Here is a 19,691-nt window from a genome sequence, read left to right as displayed (position 1 = left end):
GCTCTATAGCAAAAAATCAAGCACATGGACCTATGTTAATTTTTGCATATTTCGAATATTAAGGTTCTAAAGTATCTATGTGCAAAGTTTGGTGAAAATGACATGGATTTCACTTTAACTGTGGAACGTCCTTAAGGAGACATTCTACATTCCAATTTAAGAGGCTAGCTCTGCATTCTGCAATATGGGCTGTCCACTGATCTCTCCACTAGCGGAGAGATAGTCAAACGAGGAGATCGTTACGCTCGATCGAGCGGCCCCTGCCATGCCCTCATATCTCGGCGCGGCGCTCGTGATCGATGAATGAAATTGTCGATTACTTCAGCCCATAGAGCGTAGCGTTGGTTCTGGTTTCTCAACGTGTTGAAATCGTAATAATTTTCCCGAAATTTGCAATTCTAAGGATCATGGAAACCATTCTAGAACAACAGAGAAGGATACATGAGGAAAAGGAGAGAGTAGTTGATGCATTGGTGAAAGAAACTCTTCATAAAAAGACAAATGTAAGTCATCAATCTAATTTTTTTTTAAATCAGTCCCATATCCTGTGAACCATGTAAAGTAAAGTTAGGCCACTTTCAGAATTTGTATCTGCAAGTCGCCATACAGCGAAAAGTAAGGGATGGGACCACTGGCACTGGTTCACCCCGACCATTCGCCATACAGAAAAATGTACGGGGTGGGACCACCCATGGGTTCATATCATCTCGCGTGCGAAGGAATATCTGTCATATGCACGCGACACACACGACAAGTCAAAAAGATAGTGGGCTTTTGCCCACATAAAATATCACCAGTAGTAATCTGGTAGACTAGTGGCAGTGGTATGGTAGTGGATCGTATTACCGAACACTTTTCATGAATTCAATCATATCAAACACACTATTCTCATAAAATTCACCAAACTTTCACCATGAATACACAATTAGGCCTACCTACAAAATATAAATATGTAAAAATTTGGCCGAAATTGTTTTTCCTATAATTAGCTTCCAATCGGACCCCTCTTCGCATGTGAAATATTTTGGTCACTTGAAAATGGTATCGTATTACCGAACGTGTGTTTTCAATGGGAAAAGTTGAGAAAACAACAAAATCACTGATGCGCTATTTTGACCATATCTTATTATTTTTTTAATATTAAGACTTTGAAATTGTGTTTTTGACAATTTTTCATCATCTTTCTATTCAATTTCAAGTTCTCTTTGAAAGGATGTTGCAAATTTTGAGCGTATGGAATTATTTTCTGATGCGTATGATGCGCACGTTCGGTAATACAAGGCCGGTCGGTAATACAATCACTCACTATATTTCACATTCTGCTATGACACTTACCGAATCATTTAGATCCTTCCGTGACTTCTCCTTGAAGTTTCTTTTTTTAAATATGTATATTTTCTTGATCTTTAGTGAAGATTTCATGGAGATAAAATTTGGTCAGCGTAGATATCAATTTTCGCCTAAAGAGGGCGCGCGATTTATATTCATATTTCATATCAAAGACTAGACAGGAATAACCGTGGTTTCTGGGGATTTATTCAACAATTTCTGACATTTTACTGTAATCCCCATTGGGTGTACGTGTGGGCTCGCATGTGTTCTCATTCCCTCCCTTTTGTCAATTCACAGTCCAAAGTTTGATGTAATTTTACACATCGAATTTACAATCTAAGGATGTATAACCAACAAACTTTTAAAACTTGATATTCCATTATCAAAATACTTTAAACGATATAGATGAAAAGGCATGAAAATTATACTTTACCGATGTTTAATTGGGTTGAACACGATAAAAATGGTCAAAATGGCAGCCAAACTATGAAATATTTACAAACGAACGGAGAGGGCGTCAACAATCACGAATATGATATCGATATTGCTTTCGATATTATACGATCTGCTCCATACGCGAGCGTACCGAAACACCGCTACCATCACAGGTAGCAGACGACATTCGATATATCGAGACATTAAAAAGTTAATAACAATAATGACGTCATTCAAGATGGCAACTTGCAAGAAAAACCCTCAGCTCAGGTGAAAATGTCTTAGATGAAAGATTTCTCAATCATCCAGAGGATTTTTTTCAATAACTTCTGTCCAAGGTACGCAATTACTTAAGTTATTTATATTTCCCTGATAATTGAAACCATGAAACTGTAAATTTCGCTTAAAAACAGTTTTAAATCGCGACCTATAAAACGTTAGTTCACTTAATACGTTGGCTGTACGTACGGGCCTCCAAGCTCTTCAGTCTATGTATTGGTGAGTGGAGCCAACGTAGTTCAGCGGAACAATACAATACCACGTCATGCATTTTGACATATTTGCCCTCTTTCTAAGCAAATTAAGACACTAATACTGTCACGAAGCATATCGATGTTTTCGCTAATATATTCTCTTTCATGTAGAATGTTGACATTGTGTATTAGTTGCTGTTTTTTAAAAACAGTTCAGGATTCATGAAAAAAATACTGTTTTGAATTATAATTTGCATAATTTATGTAAATTAGGTAATAATAAACAAGGATATCCTAATTATTTTATGACAATTTTCTTCCCTTTCTTACCCTAAGTCTTTATTTCCAATTTTAGGGCAGTTATGGTTAAATATATATTCTGAAATACTTGTTTTCACTATATTGACATAATATGCAAATTTATGCAAATTACTTGCTTATTTGCATAGATACATGTATAGCGTGTCTCTTTGGATGAATCCTTTTCTTTTGACTTAAAGTATACATCCGAAGAATCAAAAGTATTTTATAATGACTTTATGTGGTCATCATTGTAAAGGGGAAGTATTACTAATCAGATATATAACTTCACTTTTCAAAATAGTGATCAGAGTTTGCAGAAATCAGCTCTCAAAAATGATTTATTTTCATGCCATATTTCTGCCTTCCACCGGTCCTTTTGCGAGCTCCAGCTGAGTGACGTCACACAATGAGCAGTTGAGCTGACAGCAGCCCATTGGAGACGATCTTTCCAATCAGCGTTTTTTGCTCTTAGAATTGTTTATTGCTCTTAAGATTGGTCTTGTTATATAGATAAAAGTTTGAATTTACTGAACAGTGAAAAAAAGTGCACATTTAACGTATTTTGGTAACCGATATTTAGCTTAGAATTTTTTTTTTTTTCAAGAAATATATGTGAATAAACAAAGCATATTTTCACGTAGAAATCACACTTACGTCACATTAATATTATAATCAATATAAAGCATAGACATTCTTCTTTATGACTGAACAAAAATTATGAAATTTCATTAAGTAGCAAAGTCAGGAACCACAAAAAAAACACGGCAATATCCATCGCGAAATGACTGAAATTGCAGTTGAATTGCCGAAGCATTATTAGGCAACAGCGGCGAGCGGACTTTATTTCATATATCTTAAAAATGCCTTTCCGGTAGGGCAATGGTCTGTGGCCAAATGCGTTGGCCATTGTTTTGTCATGTGCGAGGACCCTGGTTCGAAACTCGGATTTTTTTGGGGGGGGGCATTTTTTTTTTTTTCCTTCCCCGTCCCTACCCATCTTTTTTTCTCTATTTATTTTCTTGTGAAATTCTATTCAGACCTGTATTTATCAAATCTTGCTTCTTAATTGCTGCTTTTGATTTTCAAGTTCTTGATTAGATTATTTCTACTCTTATTTGGGATGGGAGGGGTAGAGTTAAAAGTCAAGTCCACATCAACTAAAAATTATTTGAATAGAGTAATTTCCCTTGTTGTTTTTACTCAAAACAGTCATATACACAAAACAATGATATGCAAATTAGAGTTGTCACTCACATCACATTCGTTTCTATTTTTTGTGGCATTTTGTTTTTTATTCTTTGCAGATTTGACGATAGGAAACTCTTCATCTGATCACAATAGGTTATATTTACGGAACTGTTAAAATAGTAATTATATAAATTTGAATCAAAGTTTTTATGAAATTTCCTGCAATATCTTGTTATTTTTCTTTAAATTCAAATGAATTTTTGATTGCGTGGACTTCTCCTTTACTCTTAATGTAGGGAATGCATAGCAAAATTTATCCAGAAACAAAATTGTCTTAGAATATGCAAATCAGTAATTGGACACATGTTCACTTTTCTTTCATCCAGGCCACTTCCTCACATCCACCAGGCTTTCAGTCTTATAACAAAAATGATGAACCATCACACAACAGCACACAACATTCACAGTGCTTCACAATAAATATTTCACTTCTGTTCATACATGCAATAAATATTGTGGAAAACAAATAAAAGGCGTACCCATATTCAAATACCGTTTAAAAGGACAAATATATTATACCTTTCGAGAAAAATCAGCACGTTAAATATCTGATAACAAAACATAATTATGGGGCACTGCAAGAAACTTATGTTCAATTGCAAATCAAGCGTAAGTCTTAAATTCAAATTCAAGCGTAATAAGGTCGAGTTGCAATCGCAATTCAACTACATGTTTAAAGGGGAATCCAGCCTTGGCCATAGAATGTTGTGTTGGGAAGGAGAAAAATAAATTAAACAGAATGGTGAAAGTTTGAAAGAAATCGGACAAGCAATAAGAAAGTTATAGCTGCTGTAAAACTGAGATCAATAATACTATGTAGATTTCAAATTGGCAACTGGGTAAGTAAATTATGACAAGGGGCAAGGACAACTTTCCCATAGGCCATGTACTTTATTATCAGGGATTTGTGGTTTTCTCCTAAGTACCCATTCCCCTGGGGCAGTAATCTAATTATAACCCAGGTAGTATATTGTTTTATGTCCCCATGAAAGAAAATTATAATTTGAAATAAAACTTTTGGGAAAAATGACATTTTAGCCATGATATGTATTGGAGTACATGGAAGAGTAGTCCTTGCCTTACATCACTATGACATCCCATATGCGGCCGATTTGAAGTGTCCATGGGTATAGTGATTACGAATATTTACAGCTTTTGAAAATTCATAACTTTCTTGTTGTTTGTCCAATATTGTTCAAACTTTCACCTATCAACTTGTCTGATTTTTCTTTTCCTTATAAAAACACGTTTTCATTTGGGTTGGATTCCCCTTTAATCAAAGGACTTACCCTTGATTTGGGACGTGTGATTGAGTATAACATTTCTCGCAAAATGCCCTAGTAACATTAAAATTGTTCTTTCGTTTTAAATTGTGTGTTATTATTTTTGACAAGCTGTATTCCTGTCCAAGTCAAATTTCTTAGTTCTCTCCAAAACTGTGCTCAAAATTGTTTCCAAGATTGATAAAGAAAATTTTTCTTTTGTATCATTATCAGTCCACAACTTGCAAACCGTAGGTCCTGGAAAGAGTGAAGAAATAATGGCTATATCCAAATCATAGTAAAAGGACATGATGGAATCTCCCAGATTGAGGTAGCAAGCAGAGACCAGAAGTCACCAGAGTCAGCAAGTGTGCAGATCTGTGTGTAGAAGAGAGAAAAAAAGAAATAGTTTAAATAATCAAATCAAAGTATGAATTTAATTATCGTGATGATTGATGACGTGCGGTGGCATGTAATTCCCGGTCAACAACAAATGATATTAGGTTTAGACACCTGAAAAGTTCCACTCAGAACACTGGTGCTCTACCTCAAGTGATGTTTGTGTAGGCCCCACTCCACTTCACTACCACTACACTACCGTACATGTACGCCACACCTACCCGGGTAGGTGTGTAGCGTAGTGTAGGCTGTAGCAGTAGTGAAGTGGAGACTACACGAACATCACTTGAGGTAGAGCACCAGTGTTCTGAGTGGAACTTTTCAGGTGTCTAAACCTGAAATACGCAATACGTGTGAGTGATTTTGGCCAGGAATCAGGGTAATCACCACTCACACGTATTGCGAGGTTAGTATTAGTATACTAACCTCGCACCACGAACTGCGTTTGGCAGTGGATTTCTAACTAGTGGGTCGCGCGTGCTGGGATCTCACTTCTTGGGTCCACAACACACGACTTCTATGGCTTGATTTTTCTGTGCGCGGCGGCATGTAATGAACCCTTGGGTGGGTAATCACTGCTGAAAATTTGTCTGGTTTCATGACATCGGCATCATTCATGGTGATATAATTCTGTGTATAATAAAAACTTAAACATTCCTCTGAAACAGCAGATTTTCAGCCATGGTCCATACCAGTGCTCCTAAATAATTTAATCGCCTGCCTGAGTCCTGACCAGTTTTAGAAATCTGAAGAAAAAATCTGCTGGAATTGTGCAAAAACATTATTTCTAAAATAAAGACTTTTTAATTTTAATAGTAGTTATGCCAAAATGCATGATTCTAAACTTATATCAGATCTGTATCTGTCATCTGACCTGAATGCATCGTCAGAACAAGTACAGTTTCCAAACATGCTTACCTTGACTTTTGACTGGATCAAACAACGTAACCTGCAACATGCATCGGGAGCAAGTGAATGGGACCGTGCAGCTTGGAGTTTTTCAATAGTTAGTAGAGCAACACAACGAAGACTGTCGAGTTGGACAAAATCGATCTTTCCAGTTCACAATTCAATAAAAACCGGGCAAAATAACACAGTTCTGGTTCCCTTATAGTCTGAAGTTGTCGAAAACAGAATTCGGATATCACAATACATGAAGAAAACGATAAATTCGAAGAAAAATAGAGACCAGGAAGGTGAATCAGCTATCAGTGTACTGCTGGCTTGCACAGAGCTACAGAGCGGCTGAGTGAGTCGATCATCATGTGACGTCATTATTCTCGACTGTATTTGATCGCGTTATTTGTCTGGCTGGGGGGCTGAGAATGGTCTCTAATAATTTCATTTCTTGCATTTCCACGACATCAATAAGACTTTTTAGTGACATATTTGTGTATAAAAAGACAAGACCTTTCCATTCATATATAATTTGTCTATAATCATCACTTTCGTGAATTTTCTTTGGATGTATACTTGAATGAACATTTGTGCCAAGTGGGACATTTGTACTAAAAAATGCAGCATTCAACCTCTTAACAAGTCTACTAATATTGAGGACAAACTTTGTTCTCTGACCTGGCTTACCATTTTGCTTCAGTTTGTTGGAGACTCTAAGTATATGCTCAACAGTATAACCATTGGCATCAGTCACATTGCAAGTTTCGATAGCAAGGGTATTACTATTTTCATTAAGCTTTTCAATGAGCACGTTAGCACTCATAATATGCGGTACTACATGTTATCACCATTTGCTTACCACCATCTTTCATCTCTTATCGTGTTAATATCTTGACATTTCTCAAGTTTCTTTTGCATAGCCTTATATCCTTGTTCAGAGAATAGCTCCTTTGCACATGTAGAGTATTTGGTCAGAGTATCACTATTAGTACCTTTTATGGAAAGCATCTTTTTCTGCATGTAAAATTCCCAGCTACCCTGTCAAAGATGTCTGGGATCAGAAACATAGTTGGCAGTTTAGTTGACTTAGCAGGGCTCCAAGCTAAAAGAGATAAGGGGGTGCAAGTTCACTGCAAGAATACTGTGCAGATCTTGATACAAGTTTTCCTGCCAAACTTGTAGATCAATCAGATTTGTTTTAAGTATATGACAGACCGTCTTTATGAAGTATATTCTGTTGGCCCAGTACTGGCGAACATTAAAAAAAAATTATTTGTATAATTTGTTTTGACATAAATTGCTGAACCGAACCAAAGTTCAGAAAAAACTTCTGAACCCTGCCGAACCAAACCCGAACATGCAACCAGCACTACTTCCTCTTCATATAAGTCACTGAATGAAGTTCAATGTTTATAACTTTCGTATATAATGATTTATATCTTTTACAGAACCGTGAACAGATAAATTCAGACTTTCGAGCAAAGCAACTACTTGATGTAAGTTTTAAGCCTACATGTATGTATTTCTGCCTTTTCAATTTACTTATAATGTTCTGTTAACCACGTTTTTCTATAATAGTATGATACATTATGATAAATCAAGATATAAAAAGTTTATGTTGAACATTGGAGATTAAGCTTTTTACTTTATGTCATTACAACCTGTTTATCTGTTCCTTTTAACTTTCCAGGACAATAGCAAATGCCAGAAATCTGAGATAAACAGTTTTGTTACCCAATGGGATTGTAGGATTTCAGTAGCTTGTAACTTGCAAAGCTTTGAAATAATTCATTAGGTACCTTGTCAAAAGGCTTAGGAGTGTAAATCCCGTCACATCACTAATCCTTACATAGTCAAAATAATAGAGTGTCACATCAATTTTCTATTTTAGCATTTCAGCATTTTTTTAAACCTTATTTTGATGGAGCATGATGAAATACATTCAACATCCCAAATATGGTGGGAGTTCAGTAGGTCCATGGGCACCCAAGATATGACCTAATTAATCCATAATTAGCCTTATTGAAATCAATGTATTATTGGTTTATTTCTCCATGTCATGAACCAGGCAAATAATACTTTGATTTCAATGGGGCTTATTATATCTTGGGCTCCCATGGACCAATTTCCACCTAAACACTAAAATGCAAAAAAAGTCTTTTGTGACGCCATCTTTTCGGTACTTTATGGGGCTGCCAGAGAGGTGCATGAGGCCTTGTTATGGGATTCCTGCAAGCAGTCTTGGTCTCATCTTTTCCACAACCTTATTATTTTGTCTATAATTGTGAAATAATGTATTAGCATACACTTGCAGGTTTCTGTTAGAAAGAAGCTGCTCTACCATTTGTAAGGTTTCTTACATGCCTCTACAATAAAGTGTATCAATTTACATTTTCCAACCTCTTATTACAGCGCTTTGTAGAGGGGGCTAACACCCTAAGGGAGCTATACGATGATAGAGATGGGTAAGAACACATTTTCTATGATCTAGGCGGAGGATAAATATCTTTGTTATAAACTATGTACATCTGATGTAGAAGACTATGGACAATGGCCGTGAAGCAGTCACCGCCTGTACACTCCTGTCTTGCTTTAGTTGTTGTTGTTTTTTTATTGGGCTTTTCATACAAAAAGGACCACACATTGATGTATAAAAAGGAAACCAAAGCAAGGTAGGAATGTTCAGTTGGTTGCTACTAGCCACTTTCCATAGTCTTCTATATCTGACATATTAATTACATTTAGCATAACAGCATCAATCTCATGAAGCAAAGACAAATGCTTCATCCTCAGACTAGATTACAGGCTTGTCAGAACTACGCAAAACAGATATTTAAAGTATTTCTGTTGTCTTATTTTATGCCTATTTTATTTTTTATTTTAGTATTTCTCTCTGTATTACTTAATATCTAATATTTTATTCATCAATGGATCCCAGACCTCAACTTACATGTATATTTCAATAAAGGCAAGCTCACTTTTCTACAGGAAAAATATCTTTGATAAGTAACAAGTGAGAAGAAAGTTAGAAGGTCACATAATATCAAAGGCCATGGCTTTCAGTGGCCATGGCTTTTTTGGCCCTTAATTTATTTTAGCCCTGGTATTCCTATAGTATTCATTTTAATGATTTATGGTCATTTCCCATTTATTTGTTTATTTTTTAACCCTTTTTCCATTTGTTTAGATATTTTTCTGTGTATATTTATTAATTCAATTTCTATTTCCTTTATTCCTTTGATTATTTAGAAGTTTGGGCGTTTCTTAGTTTCAAGAATAACTTATAATAATTTCCATGAGAAAAAGCAAAACATGTATTGGTATGACAAATCAGACTACCACAAATAATTATTGAATCTTTACATTGGTGACCCAGTTACAGGCCATGATGACTTTTTGCAAATAAGCAAAACTTAGTAAAGATATTGTAACTTTATTATTTCTACATAATTTCAATGAAATGTTAAGTTTTGGGCTTGTTTGGTTTTCTAGATTTATTCAAATTGATTTTTTAATGGATGGATTTGACCTTTCAGCAAGCATGCTTATAATGATGTTGTTTTCCTATACAGGTTACGTAAGGAGGAGATCCAAGCATTATCAGGTCCTAATGAGTTTGCTGAGTTCTATACAAGGTTAAAGGTCATCAAAGATTTCCATAGGAAACATCCTAATGAGGTGGGACATTCTCATGATTTATGCAATCAAATTATGAGATTGCAAAACATGTAGCTTAAGGAGAATCAAATCCTTAAAAACTAGTTGAAATTCATTTTAAAAGAAAATCAATCAAAGAAATAGATTACAGAAAGTTTGAAGAAAACTAATTGAATGATTAGAAAGTTATGAGCATTTTACTACTGTAACCACAAATGCTATATGATCATATTTAAAGAAAGTGAACATGAGGGTGAAAATAAGGACTAAGACAAATTTTTAAAGCATATTATATTTATAAAAAAAAGGATAGAGTCCTGACAACAAATAGGCCTATTTGAAGCCTTCTTTTTTTCATTTTGATACTTAAAATAGTCAACCAATCAATGATAATGATTTTTTTCGTCATTGTAATGGGGAAGTACTAATCAGATAAAATACCTTTTCAAATTAGTGAATGAGGCTTCTCTCAAAATCATCTCTTAAAAACGATATTTTCAATCCATATTTCTGCCTTCATCAGTCCTCTGTCTAGCTACATATGTCACTCAAGTTTGAAAATGACCCTATAGATCCTTCCATTCGCAAAGCCTGTACATATGTCACTCCAATTATCTATTTTATCTAATCTATCACAAGATCAGACAAGCTTTCTATGAGAGGATGTGTGATACAGATTTCACCTTATATTGTGGATTAATTGTATGCCCTTTAATTCGACTAAGCAAAAGATGATTGGGGGTTTATTTTTAGTGTCTAAATGCGAGATATTTACATGTGTGACATCACAGATCATTTTTGGCAATGCAAATGGGAGGATCTCCGTAGAATTATTGTTCTCAACATTAAAATTCTCATAGCTTTCCTATTCTTTGTAGAATTTTACTCAAAATTTTGTTGATCTTACATTTCATTTTTCTGTTGAAATCACAGAATCCGACTTTTTCCATAGGTTTTATTCTTCTTTAAATATTATCATCTCTTGAGTGTGGTGGTGTCATCGCCTATGTCCATTGACTTTTAGGAAATGATGGGGGGTGTTATTGTTATATGTTTATGATAATATCACTTACTATACATGTCACTTCATCGTTTTGGCATTTTACAGTCCAATTCTAAGCTTTGAAACATGGAGTTAATTATTACAATGATTTCTATTGTGTGAAGGTTTCTGTGCCTATGTCGATTGAGTTTGAGCAGCTGAGAGAAGAGAGAGAGAACCCAGCAGAGGAGAATCAATCATTGGTTCCATTCAAAGATGAGGAAGGATATGGGAAGTACATGGATCTTCATGAATGTTATGACAAGTATATCAATCTCAAGGGCACCGAGGTGAGATATTTAATAATAATAATAATAGCTGGATGTATAAAGCGCTTTTGTGCCAGAGGATACAAAGCGCTGCTATTATTACCCAGGCTTTAGCTCAAGCGACCATCACCAGTGCTCAGTGCTTGCAAGGAATTACTCCTGCCGGGTACCCATTCACCTCACCTGGGTCGAGTGCAGCACAGTATGGATAAATTTATTGCTGAAGGAAAATACGCCATGGCTACGATTCGAACCTACGACCCTGGGTCGAGTGCAGCACAGTATGGATAAATTTATTGCTGAAGGAAAATACGCCATGGCTACGATTCGAACCCACAACCCTCTGTTTCAAAGGCGAGAGTCAGAACCACTAGACCACGACGCACCCGATAGAATTGAAATATAATTAGATCATCACCATGATGTATATTGTATACTGGATGCAATAAACCCATCAGGATGTGATAATTCAGAGCTGCCAACCGTTATGTGTTTCAAGTAATATGCTTTTATAACCAAATTCCAGCATTATGCTCTTTCTTCATAACTTACAATTTTCTATGAAAAAAAGTATTAAAAATTCATTTTATTGTCTCACCTGCATAGCAGAGTGAGACTATAGGCGCCGCTTTTCCGACGGCGGCGGCGGCGGCGTCAACACCAAATCTTAACCTGAGGTTAAGTTTTTGAAATGACAGCATAACTTAGAAAGTATATGGACCTAGTTCATGAAACTTGGCCATAAGATTAATCAAGTATTACTGAACATCCTGCCTGAGTTTCATGTCACATGACCAAGGTCAAAGGTCATTTAGGGTCAATGAACTTAGACCATGTTGGGGGAATCAACATCAAAATCTTAACCTAAGGTTAAGTTTTTGAAATGTCATCATAACTTAGAAAATATATGGACCTAGTTCATGAAACTTATACATAAGGTTAATCAAGTATCACTGAACATCCTGCATGAGTTTCACGTCACATGACCAAGGTCAAAGGTCATTTAGGGTCAATGAACTGTGGCCGAATTGGGGGTATCTGTTGAATTACCATCATAACTTTGAAAGTTTATGGATCTGATTCATGAAACTTGGACATAATAGTAATCAAGTATTACTGAACATCCTGTGCAAGTTTCAGGTCACATGATCAAGGTCAAAGGTCATTTAGGGTCAATGAACTTTGGCCAAATTGGGGTATTTGTTGAATTACAGCCATAAATTTGAAAGTGTGTTGGTCTAGTTCATAAAACTTGGACATAATAGTAATCAAGTATCACTGAACATCCTGTGCGAGTTTCAGGTCACATGATCAAGGTCAAAGGTCATGTAAGGTCAAAGAACTTTGGCCACGTTGGGGGTATTTGTTGAATTGCCATCATATCTCTATAAGTGTATTGGTCTAGTTCATAAAACGTGGAAATAAGAGTAACCAAGTATCACTGAACATCTTTTGCGAGTTATAGTAGTTTTCAAAATCAGCACTGCTGCTATATTGAATCGCGTGATGCAGGTGAGACGGCCAGAGGCATTCCACTTGTTGAGAATAAATTCTTTATACATGTCTCTTTTTCTTAAAACTGATGCAAGTATAGGAGGCAAGTTTATGAATGTGATATCAGGTAATTAGATCAAGATCAAAGGTCATTGGGAATCACTGCAAGCAGTATCTAATTCCCAGAGGTTGGAAGATATGGTTTTAAGGTTCTGTCACATTGTGTTTGATGTGAACTTGACTTATTATTCTAATCAGGCTGTTTGACCTCCCAAGAATTAAACTATAAGATGAAATTGTACATTTCGATCAAAATGAATTTATTATATATATCAATATTGCCATTATCGAGGCTCACAAGCTGTCAAAACATAAAGATCAAGAAAACAGTATCAACAACGTTTTGGAACAATCTGTCTCAATTCAAATTAGTATAATCTAGACAAATTAAGTTAGTATTGTGACCTGCAATTCCTATTCAAGGAAAGAGCATAAACTCTGTGTTTATGAAAACAATCTATATAGTATACGTATACCGACTGTGGGGAAAGTTCAGTTTCTCAAGTCTTCACTCATCACCCGTTGTCAGACGTCAAATGCATCAATGTCCAAATTGATCATGCGATGCTGAAGAAATTTGCCGAACGGAAGACGATATGGGGATGAACTCGCGAATGCGATGAACTAACCAAGAACTCGGGACTTTCCGTAGAGAACGTAGCAATCATAGAACGTCGTAAGACGTCGAAGAGGCCGTGTACGTCACAAGACGTAGAACGTAGCTAAACATTGCCAAACGAGGAGAACCATGGCAATACATGGAAACGTGGTGAAACGTAAAGAGACTTGGATAAAAATCATCGAGAAAACGGCCGTCTGGAAGAGAATACGCAAGGATTAACAGCCTACAGTTCATATAATTTCTGTTATTCAAATGGTTTATAATAGAATAAATGCTGAGTACATTCAAGCAGGTCAATGAACTTTCTATACTTGCTTCCAAGTACCTAATAGCAGTGTCCTTACTCTGAACAAGTAAAACATTAATTCTTATTAAGTGTCATATAAAAGTCACCACTCTCGTAGTTAACAAGTGTTTAAACAGAAGCTTCAACATTTGTAAAAATAGACTAATTGTCTTGATAAAGGACAAAATACCTTTCAAGTTTTAAATATTAGATAATTAGGTCACTTCCTAAAACAATCATTTCATGACATGTGTTAGACATATAAATATAATATCTGATATCTTACATGTAGATGTATGTCTCATATCTTAGTCTTCAAATAGCATAATTATCCTTCATCATGTTTAATTGTAATACAAATCAACACCACAGGTTCTAAATATAATCATAGCTTTTCATAATAATATGGTAAACTAAAACATCAACTTACAGTCTGGACCTTGAATTCCAACCAGTGTACCAACCACTGCTGGCTTACATGCCACTCCAAATATCAAAGGCGTGGCACCAAAGTGCTGGCTTTCCCAGCCAAGGAGCTGCTGAAAGATGCTGCTGCACCCTATGCTTGCTTATCTGCAGTCTGCTGAACATTAGCTTGCATAGCCCTATGCAGTGCACACACACAATAGCTATCAAACACAGTGAGGGGTTGCCTACTCTAGCAGTTAGGTTTGGTCTATTCATAAACAAATTAGGAGTTACTCAACCAAATAGGCTCTTCCACTGGCTAGTAAAGGGGAGTTTGAATAAGCTTCTGACAATTACCCCCTATTTGAAAAAAATGTATCACATTTTGCAAAAACCAAAATATAAGAGCTTATTCCAACTCTAACATTAACTTCCTGTCTTTGTTTCAATATAGTCAGTAATCAAATTAAACACGACTCCTTTTCTGGGATCGAGTTTTTTTTTTCTTCTTCTTCTTCAAAGAAAATCAAAAATGCATATGTGTGTGTATATATATATCTATTCCTATTAAAACATGTATACAGATGTCTTAGTAACTATAGTTAATATTTGTCACAGTGTTCAAGAAACTTGTATTTATTAGAGACATTGTATGTGTATATATTATGTATATTATGTATACTTGCTTACTATTTTTTTTTTTTTTTTTTTATAAAGAGAAATTATCGAGTAAGTTAATTACGCTTGATTTATTATGCGGATATTTATATTCCTAACAAGACAAAAAAAATCTCTCTTTACCTACTTAATATCTTTTCATGGTATTAGACAATTTTTTTTTCAACACAAAACTTTAGATCAAGATAATTAAAAAAACACTAGCTCACTTTAGCTAGTAAAACATCAGATTAAATTAAACTCTACTTGTCGACAACCCAGTTGGCATTTACTGGGCTGAGCAGTCAGTCCTGCCGCTCGCATTCTTCTCAGCAATTCTTGTAGGACAACAAGATGCTCTTCCCATGTAGGGGTGTGGATCAAGATGTCGTCTAGCTTCGAAAAGAAGTGGGACCCTGACAAACTAGAAAATATTTCTTCTGTATTCGGAAGGGGCTCATCATCAAAAACAGTCACGCGGTTCAACCGCCTAAAGTCTATGCAAAAGCGATTACTTCCATCTGTCTTCTTGACAATAACAATTGGGGATGAATATGGAGAATTAGACTTTTCTATTACCTCCATCTCAATCATCTTCTCAACTTCATCATCAATTACGCCACGGAGGGCATGAGGAACTGGATATGGCTTCAGTCGGACGGGATCGTCAGACGTTAGCCGAATCGAGTGTTCGCCTAACCGAGTCTTACCAGGTAAATCAGTCATTACATCTCTATAACTACCAAGTATCCTCTTCAACAGTCTCTTTTGCTTCCAATCTTGGAACTTGTATAGTAATTGGGTTTGATGTTGGAGATGGATTGTCTTCGTCGTCTTCCTCTTCATGGTCGACGATCGTGGCCTGGGCAATCACATCCAACAACCCAGCAACATAAATATTTGGGTCTGGATTTCTACTACTACTACTATCAGAATTTGCTTTTGTTTTGTCAAACCTATCAATATATCTCCTCAAGAGGTTTGCATGGAATGTCTTGTGGTTTCCATTAACATCAAGACGATAATCATTATCGCCAAGTTTGTGTACAACCTTAAATGGACCTTTCCACTGGAGGAGCAACTTATTATGATCAGTGGGGAGGAGGATAAGTACCTTATCTCCAGGGTCAAATTTACGCTGCCTACTCCTAACATTGTAGTGCCTTTCACTTCTAGACGTTGCCTTACGAAGCTCATCTTGAGCAGCTTCTAAAGTACTTTTCAATCTCTCTTTAAGATCGACTACATATTGATAAGTAGTCTTCAACTCGGGATCATGAGTTTCATCACTCCATAAGTCCTTGAGTATTTGTAGGGGACCTCTTACCTGCCTACCATAGATCAATTCGAAAGGGGAATACCTAAGGGATGCCTGAGGGGCTGATCTATATGCAAACAACACTGGACCTATGTACCTGTCCCAATCATTGGGTCAATCCGCACAAACTCTTTTCAAGATTTGCTTTAAGGTCTGGTTGAAACGCTCAACCAAACCATTACAAGAGGGGTGGTATGGTGTCGTGGTCAATTGTTTTATTGACAACAACCTACTCACCTCCTTCATCATGTCAGACGTGAACTGACTACCACGATCGGTTAGGATTTCCTGAGGAACTCCTACCCTACAAAACACTTCAACCATAGCCTCAGCTACAGTGGTTGTTTCGACATTTGGCAATGCGACTGCCTCTGGATAGCGAGATGCGTAATCAACAATGGTCAGGATATACCTGTTCTTCTTTGTAGTCATTGGATGGATAGGGCCTACTATATAAATAGCCACTCTGAGAAATGGAATATCTATTACGGGCATTTTGCCAAGTGGCACTTTGGGAACTCTTCCCTTTGGTACTGTCCGCTGACAAATGTCACAAGAGCGACAGAAACGAGTAACATCGGCATGAATGCCGGGCCAGATGAAACAAGTTAAAATCTTCTCAGTGGTTTTGCCTATGCCTTGATGCCCACTCATTATTCCTTCATGAGCAAGTGACAACACAACTTTCCTAAAGAGCTGAGGGACTACCAATTGATTCACATAATTACCTCTCTCATTCTTAGGTTGAAACATTCTGTACAACAGTCCATCATCTACTACGAAATAAGTGTTCTTCCTATCATCATCTGACAAACTAACTTGAGCGAGTTCTCTCGCTTTCTTCAAACTAGGATCCTTTGCACTTTCTCTTCTAATTTCTTCAGGAGAAACGTCTGGGATCTGAGATGGAACTTTCAAGGGCCGCTGGGGGCGTCGAGCTTCTCGACTCTGAGACCTTGTCTGTACAGCCAGGCCTACATTAGTACCATCATCACAATTAACTTCAACTCTCTCATCTTCAGAATTAGAGTTACCATTGGAATCTACATTCCTAACATGACCTTGAGTACTATCATCACCGTTAACTACTTTTTTCCAATCTGGATGGGGATTACTCATGGAATGGACACCTTCAATGTCCCCTATTATAACGTCAAAAACTGGTGTCTCTATACACAGTGCTTCTATTGTACCTACAAACAAAGGGGAGCTAATATGAACATTAGCAGTAGGAAACCTACAGAGAGTGATCTATCAAAACACATTGTCTATATTTACCAGTAAGTTGATCTGACCTCACAAGACTTTTCTTAACCGCAACACCGGAACATCCTGAATCATAAAGGACATCAACCTTGTGTGATCCAAACCTACCTTCAACAACAGTTAACTTACCATGCCAACGACGCTGACATGCAGCACACATCATCAGTGATTTTTGTAAGGTATCTCTAGTAACTATCTCTGACTTATCTTTCTCACTAACTAAAGACATTAACAAAAGTCCAAGTGTCTCACTTCCTTCCATATCTGGACTAACAAGCGAACAAGTTGCACAAGAATCTGACCTACTATCAACTGCCACTTTACTATTTGTTTCATACTGAGTTGATTCTCTTTTCTGATTTTGGCTACTACTTTTTGAATGATCAGTACTACAAATTAGACTTGCACCTTGTAATTTGGAGTTACATTTAGCTGCTAAATGCCCCATCTTGTTACAGATGAAACATGGACCAATTCTTTTCCGTTCAGGAGGCGGATTTCTTAAAATCCCCGGACTTGTCTTAACTTCACTTGGGACCTTTCGCAATCCTCACGGACGCTAATATTAGGGTCCCCTAACACAAAAGTTAACGCTTAATAATACACTTGATTTTTAAGATTGATTGTGCATTATAGTCAATAGAATCAAACGTAGAAAACTGCTCTACAATCAATGCCAAGCTTTGTGTTACAGGGGGGTTACAGGCCCTACAGATCTGCTTTTCGTGTGCAAAATCCTTTTCCGCGACACCCGCACCATACATGTACATGCATGTATATTACGACTAATGGCTGGAGATATTCGAAATGCAGACCTAAAATAGATTATGACATGGATAAGAAAATGGTTTTTCAAACAAATCGAGTACATATTGAGTGAGGAAAAACTTACTGAATGAAGGCTTAGATATAGATCATTACAGTCCATCGAATCGATATTAGATTTAATGTGGATTATTGGTGTATCACTGGCAATTGATTTCATGGGTCAGATCAACCTCTCCAGTCTCCAGCCGAACATTTCGCGTGAGTTGATATGTGCACACCATATGCAATACGTTTGAACTCGATCGTTTCTTTTTGTTTCTTTTGTTTCTTTTGTTTACTCCTTCTACACAAACGATATGCCTCTCGCACACGATGTAATGGGCATTATGTTTTACTTCCCCCAGAAATGGGGGATTAGATTCAAATTCCGGGGGGACCACTTCCATTGATGAGTGGATACCAGGCACGACCATGGGGTTTCGAAAAGTACCCTAAACAAGCTGGGAAGTAATTCTTTTCCAGATTATGAAAATGCATCTCTGAACAAGAATTTGGCTTGTGAAACCCTACAAGTATTGGGTATATATCCCTTTTTTGTCAGCATTTTAAACATCGTTTTGACACCCTTATAACGTTACATAGGCCTATACGTAACGTACCTGCCCACTCTGTCCCCTTTTACGCGTGGTCGCTCCTGGTATCCACTAATCAATGGGAGTGGGCCCCCGGGCGGCCTCTCGAGCTCTAGGAGGAGTCAAATGTGGCTTTGGAAAGTCGTCCTCAATCGGATATATCGCTGTTACCATAGTAGCAACCAAAATTTTGCACACGAAACGCATATTGAATGTTTCCGTCGCAGATGCGAAACGAAAAAAAAATCTCATGTCACACAATTTGCATTGTAGTACAGAGTTTTACACCCATGATGACGGGCCCAAAAAGTCTCTTCCAAAATCAACTAACGTCGTAAATAAGCGTGCGCGTCCTCAAACGAAAGGTCGGGACTGTCTGACTGAGGGTACCTACTACCTTGTGGCTTACCCTTCTTATCATTCTTATCTTTTCTGGTAATTCCAAAGTGACCACTATGGGCCTCTACATACGTGTCTGCTAGACTAGTCATCTCTGAAATATTCTTAGGTTTCCTTTCCTTCAGAAAAAGACCTAGAGAGGTTCCACCTCTCTCAACCAGTTGTTGTTTGAGTAACATTTCTACTACACCATCGAATGTACGTTGCGTACCTGACAGATCAATCCAACGACTCAAATAATGTTCTAACCGAACAACAAATTGACTTGGGGTCTCCCCGGACTGTGGATTGGAATACCTGAACTTTTGACGAAAATCGTCACAAGTAAGTTCAAACCTTAACAACAATGCTTCCTTGAGGGCATCATAATCTTCAGCTTTATCTGCTGGAAGTCTTGAATACACATCGAGTGCCTTACCTTGCAAGAGTGCACTTAAACTAATGGCCCAACTACTTCTTGGCCA

General features: G+C 36.9%; 1 protein-coding gene across 1 annotated transcript; it reads left to right on the top strand.

Moving 5' to 3' along the window:
• Nucleotides 1–304: 304 nt before the first annotated feature.
• LOC135153925 (splicing factor 3A subunit 3-like) lies at nucleotides 305–14,961 on the top strand. Its single transcript, XM_064098837.1, has 5 exons — nucleotides 305–503; nucleotides 7,798–7,845; nucleotides 8,762–8,814; nucleotides 9,922–10,027; nucleotides 11,174–14,961. Exons 1-5 carry the CDS (start codon nucleotides 408–410, stop codon nucleotides 11,429–11,431), a joined length of 561 nt encoding a protein of 186 aa, XP_063954907.1. The 5' UTR covers nucleotides 305–407; the 3' UTR covers nucleotides 11,432–14,961.
• Nucleotides 14,962–19,691: the final 4,730 nt, after the last annotated feature.

The sequence above is a fragment of the Lytechinus pictus genome, chromosome 4, assembly GCF_037042905.1.
Source record: "Lytechinus pictus isolate F3 Inbred chromosome 4, Lp3.0, whole genome shotgun sequence".
Classification (NCBI taxonomy): Eukaryota; Metazoa; Echinodermata; class Echinoidea; order Temnopleuroida; family Toxopneustidae; genus Lytechinus; species Lytechinus pictus.
This window is presented reverse-complemented; position numbering and strand designations above follow the sequence as displayed.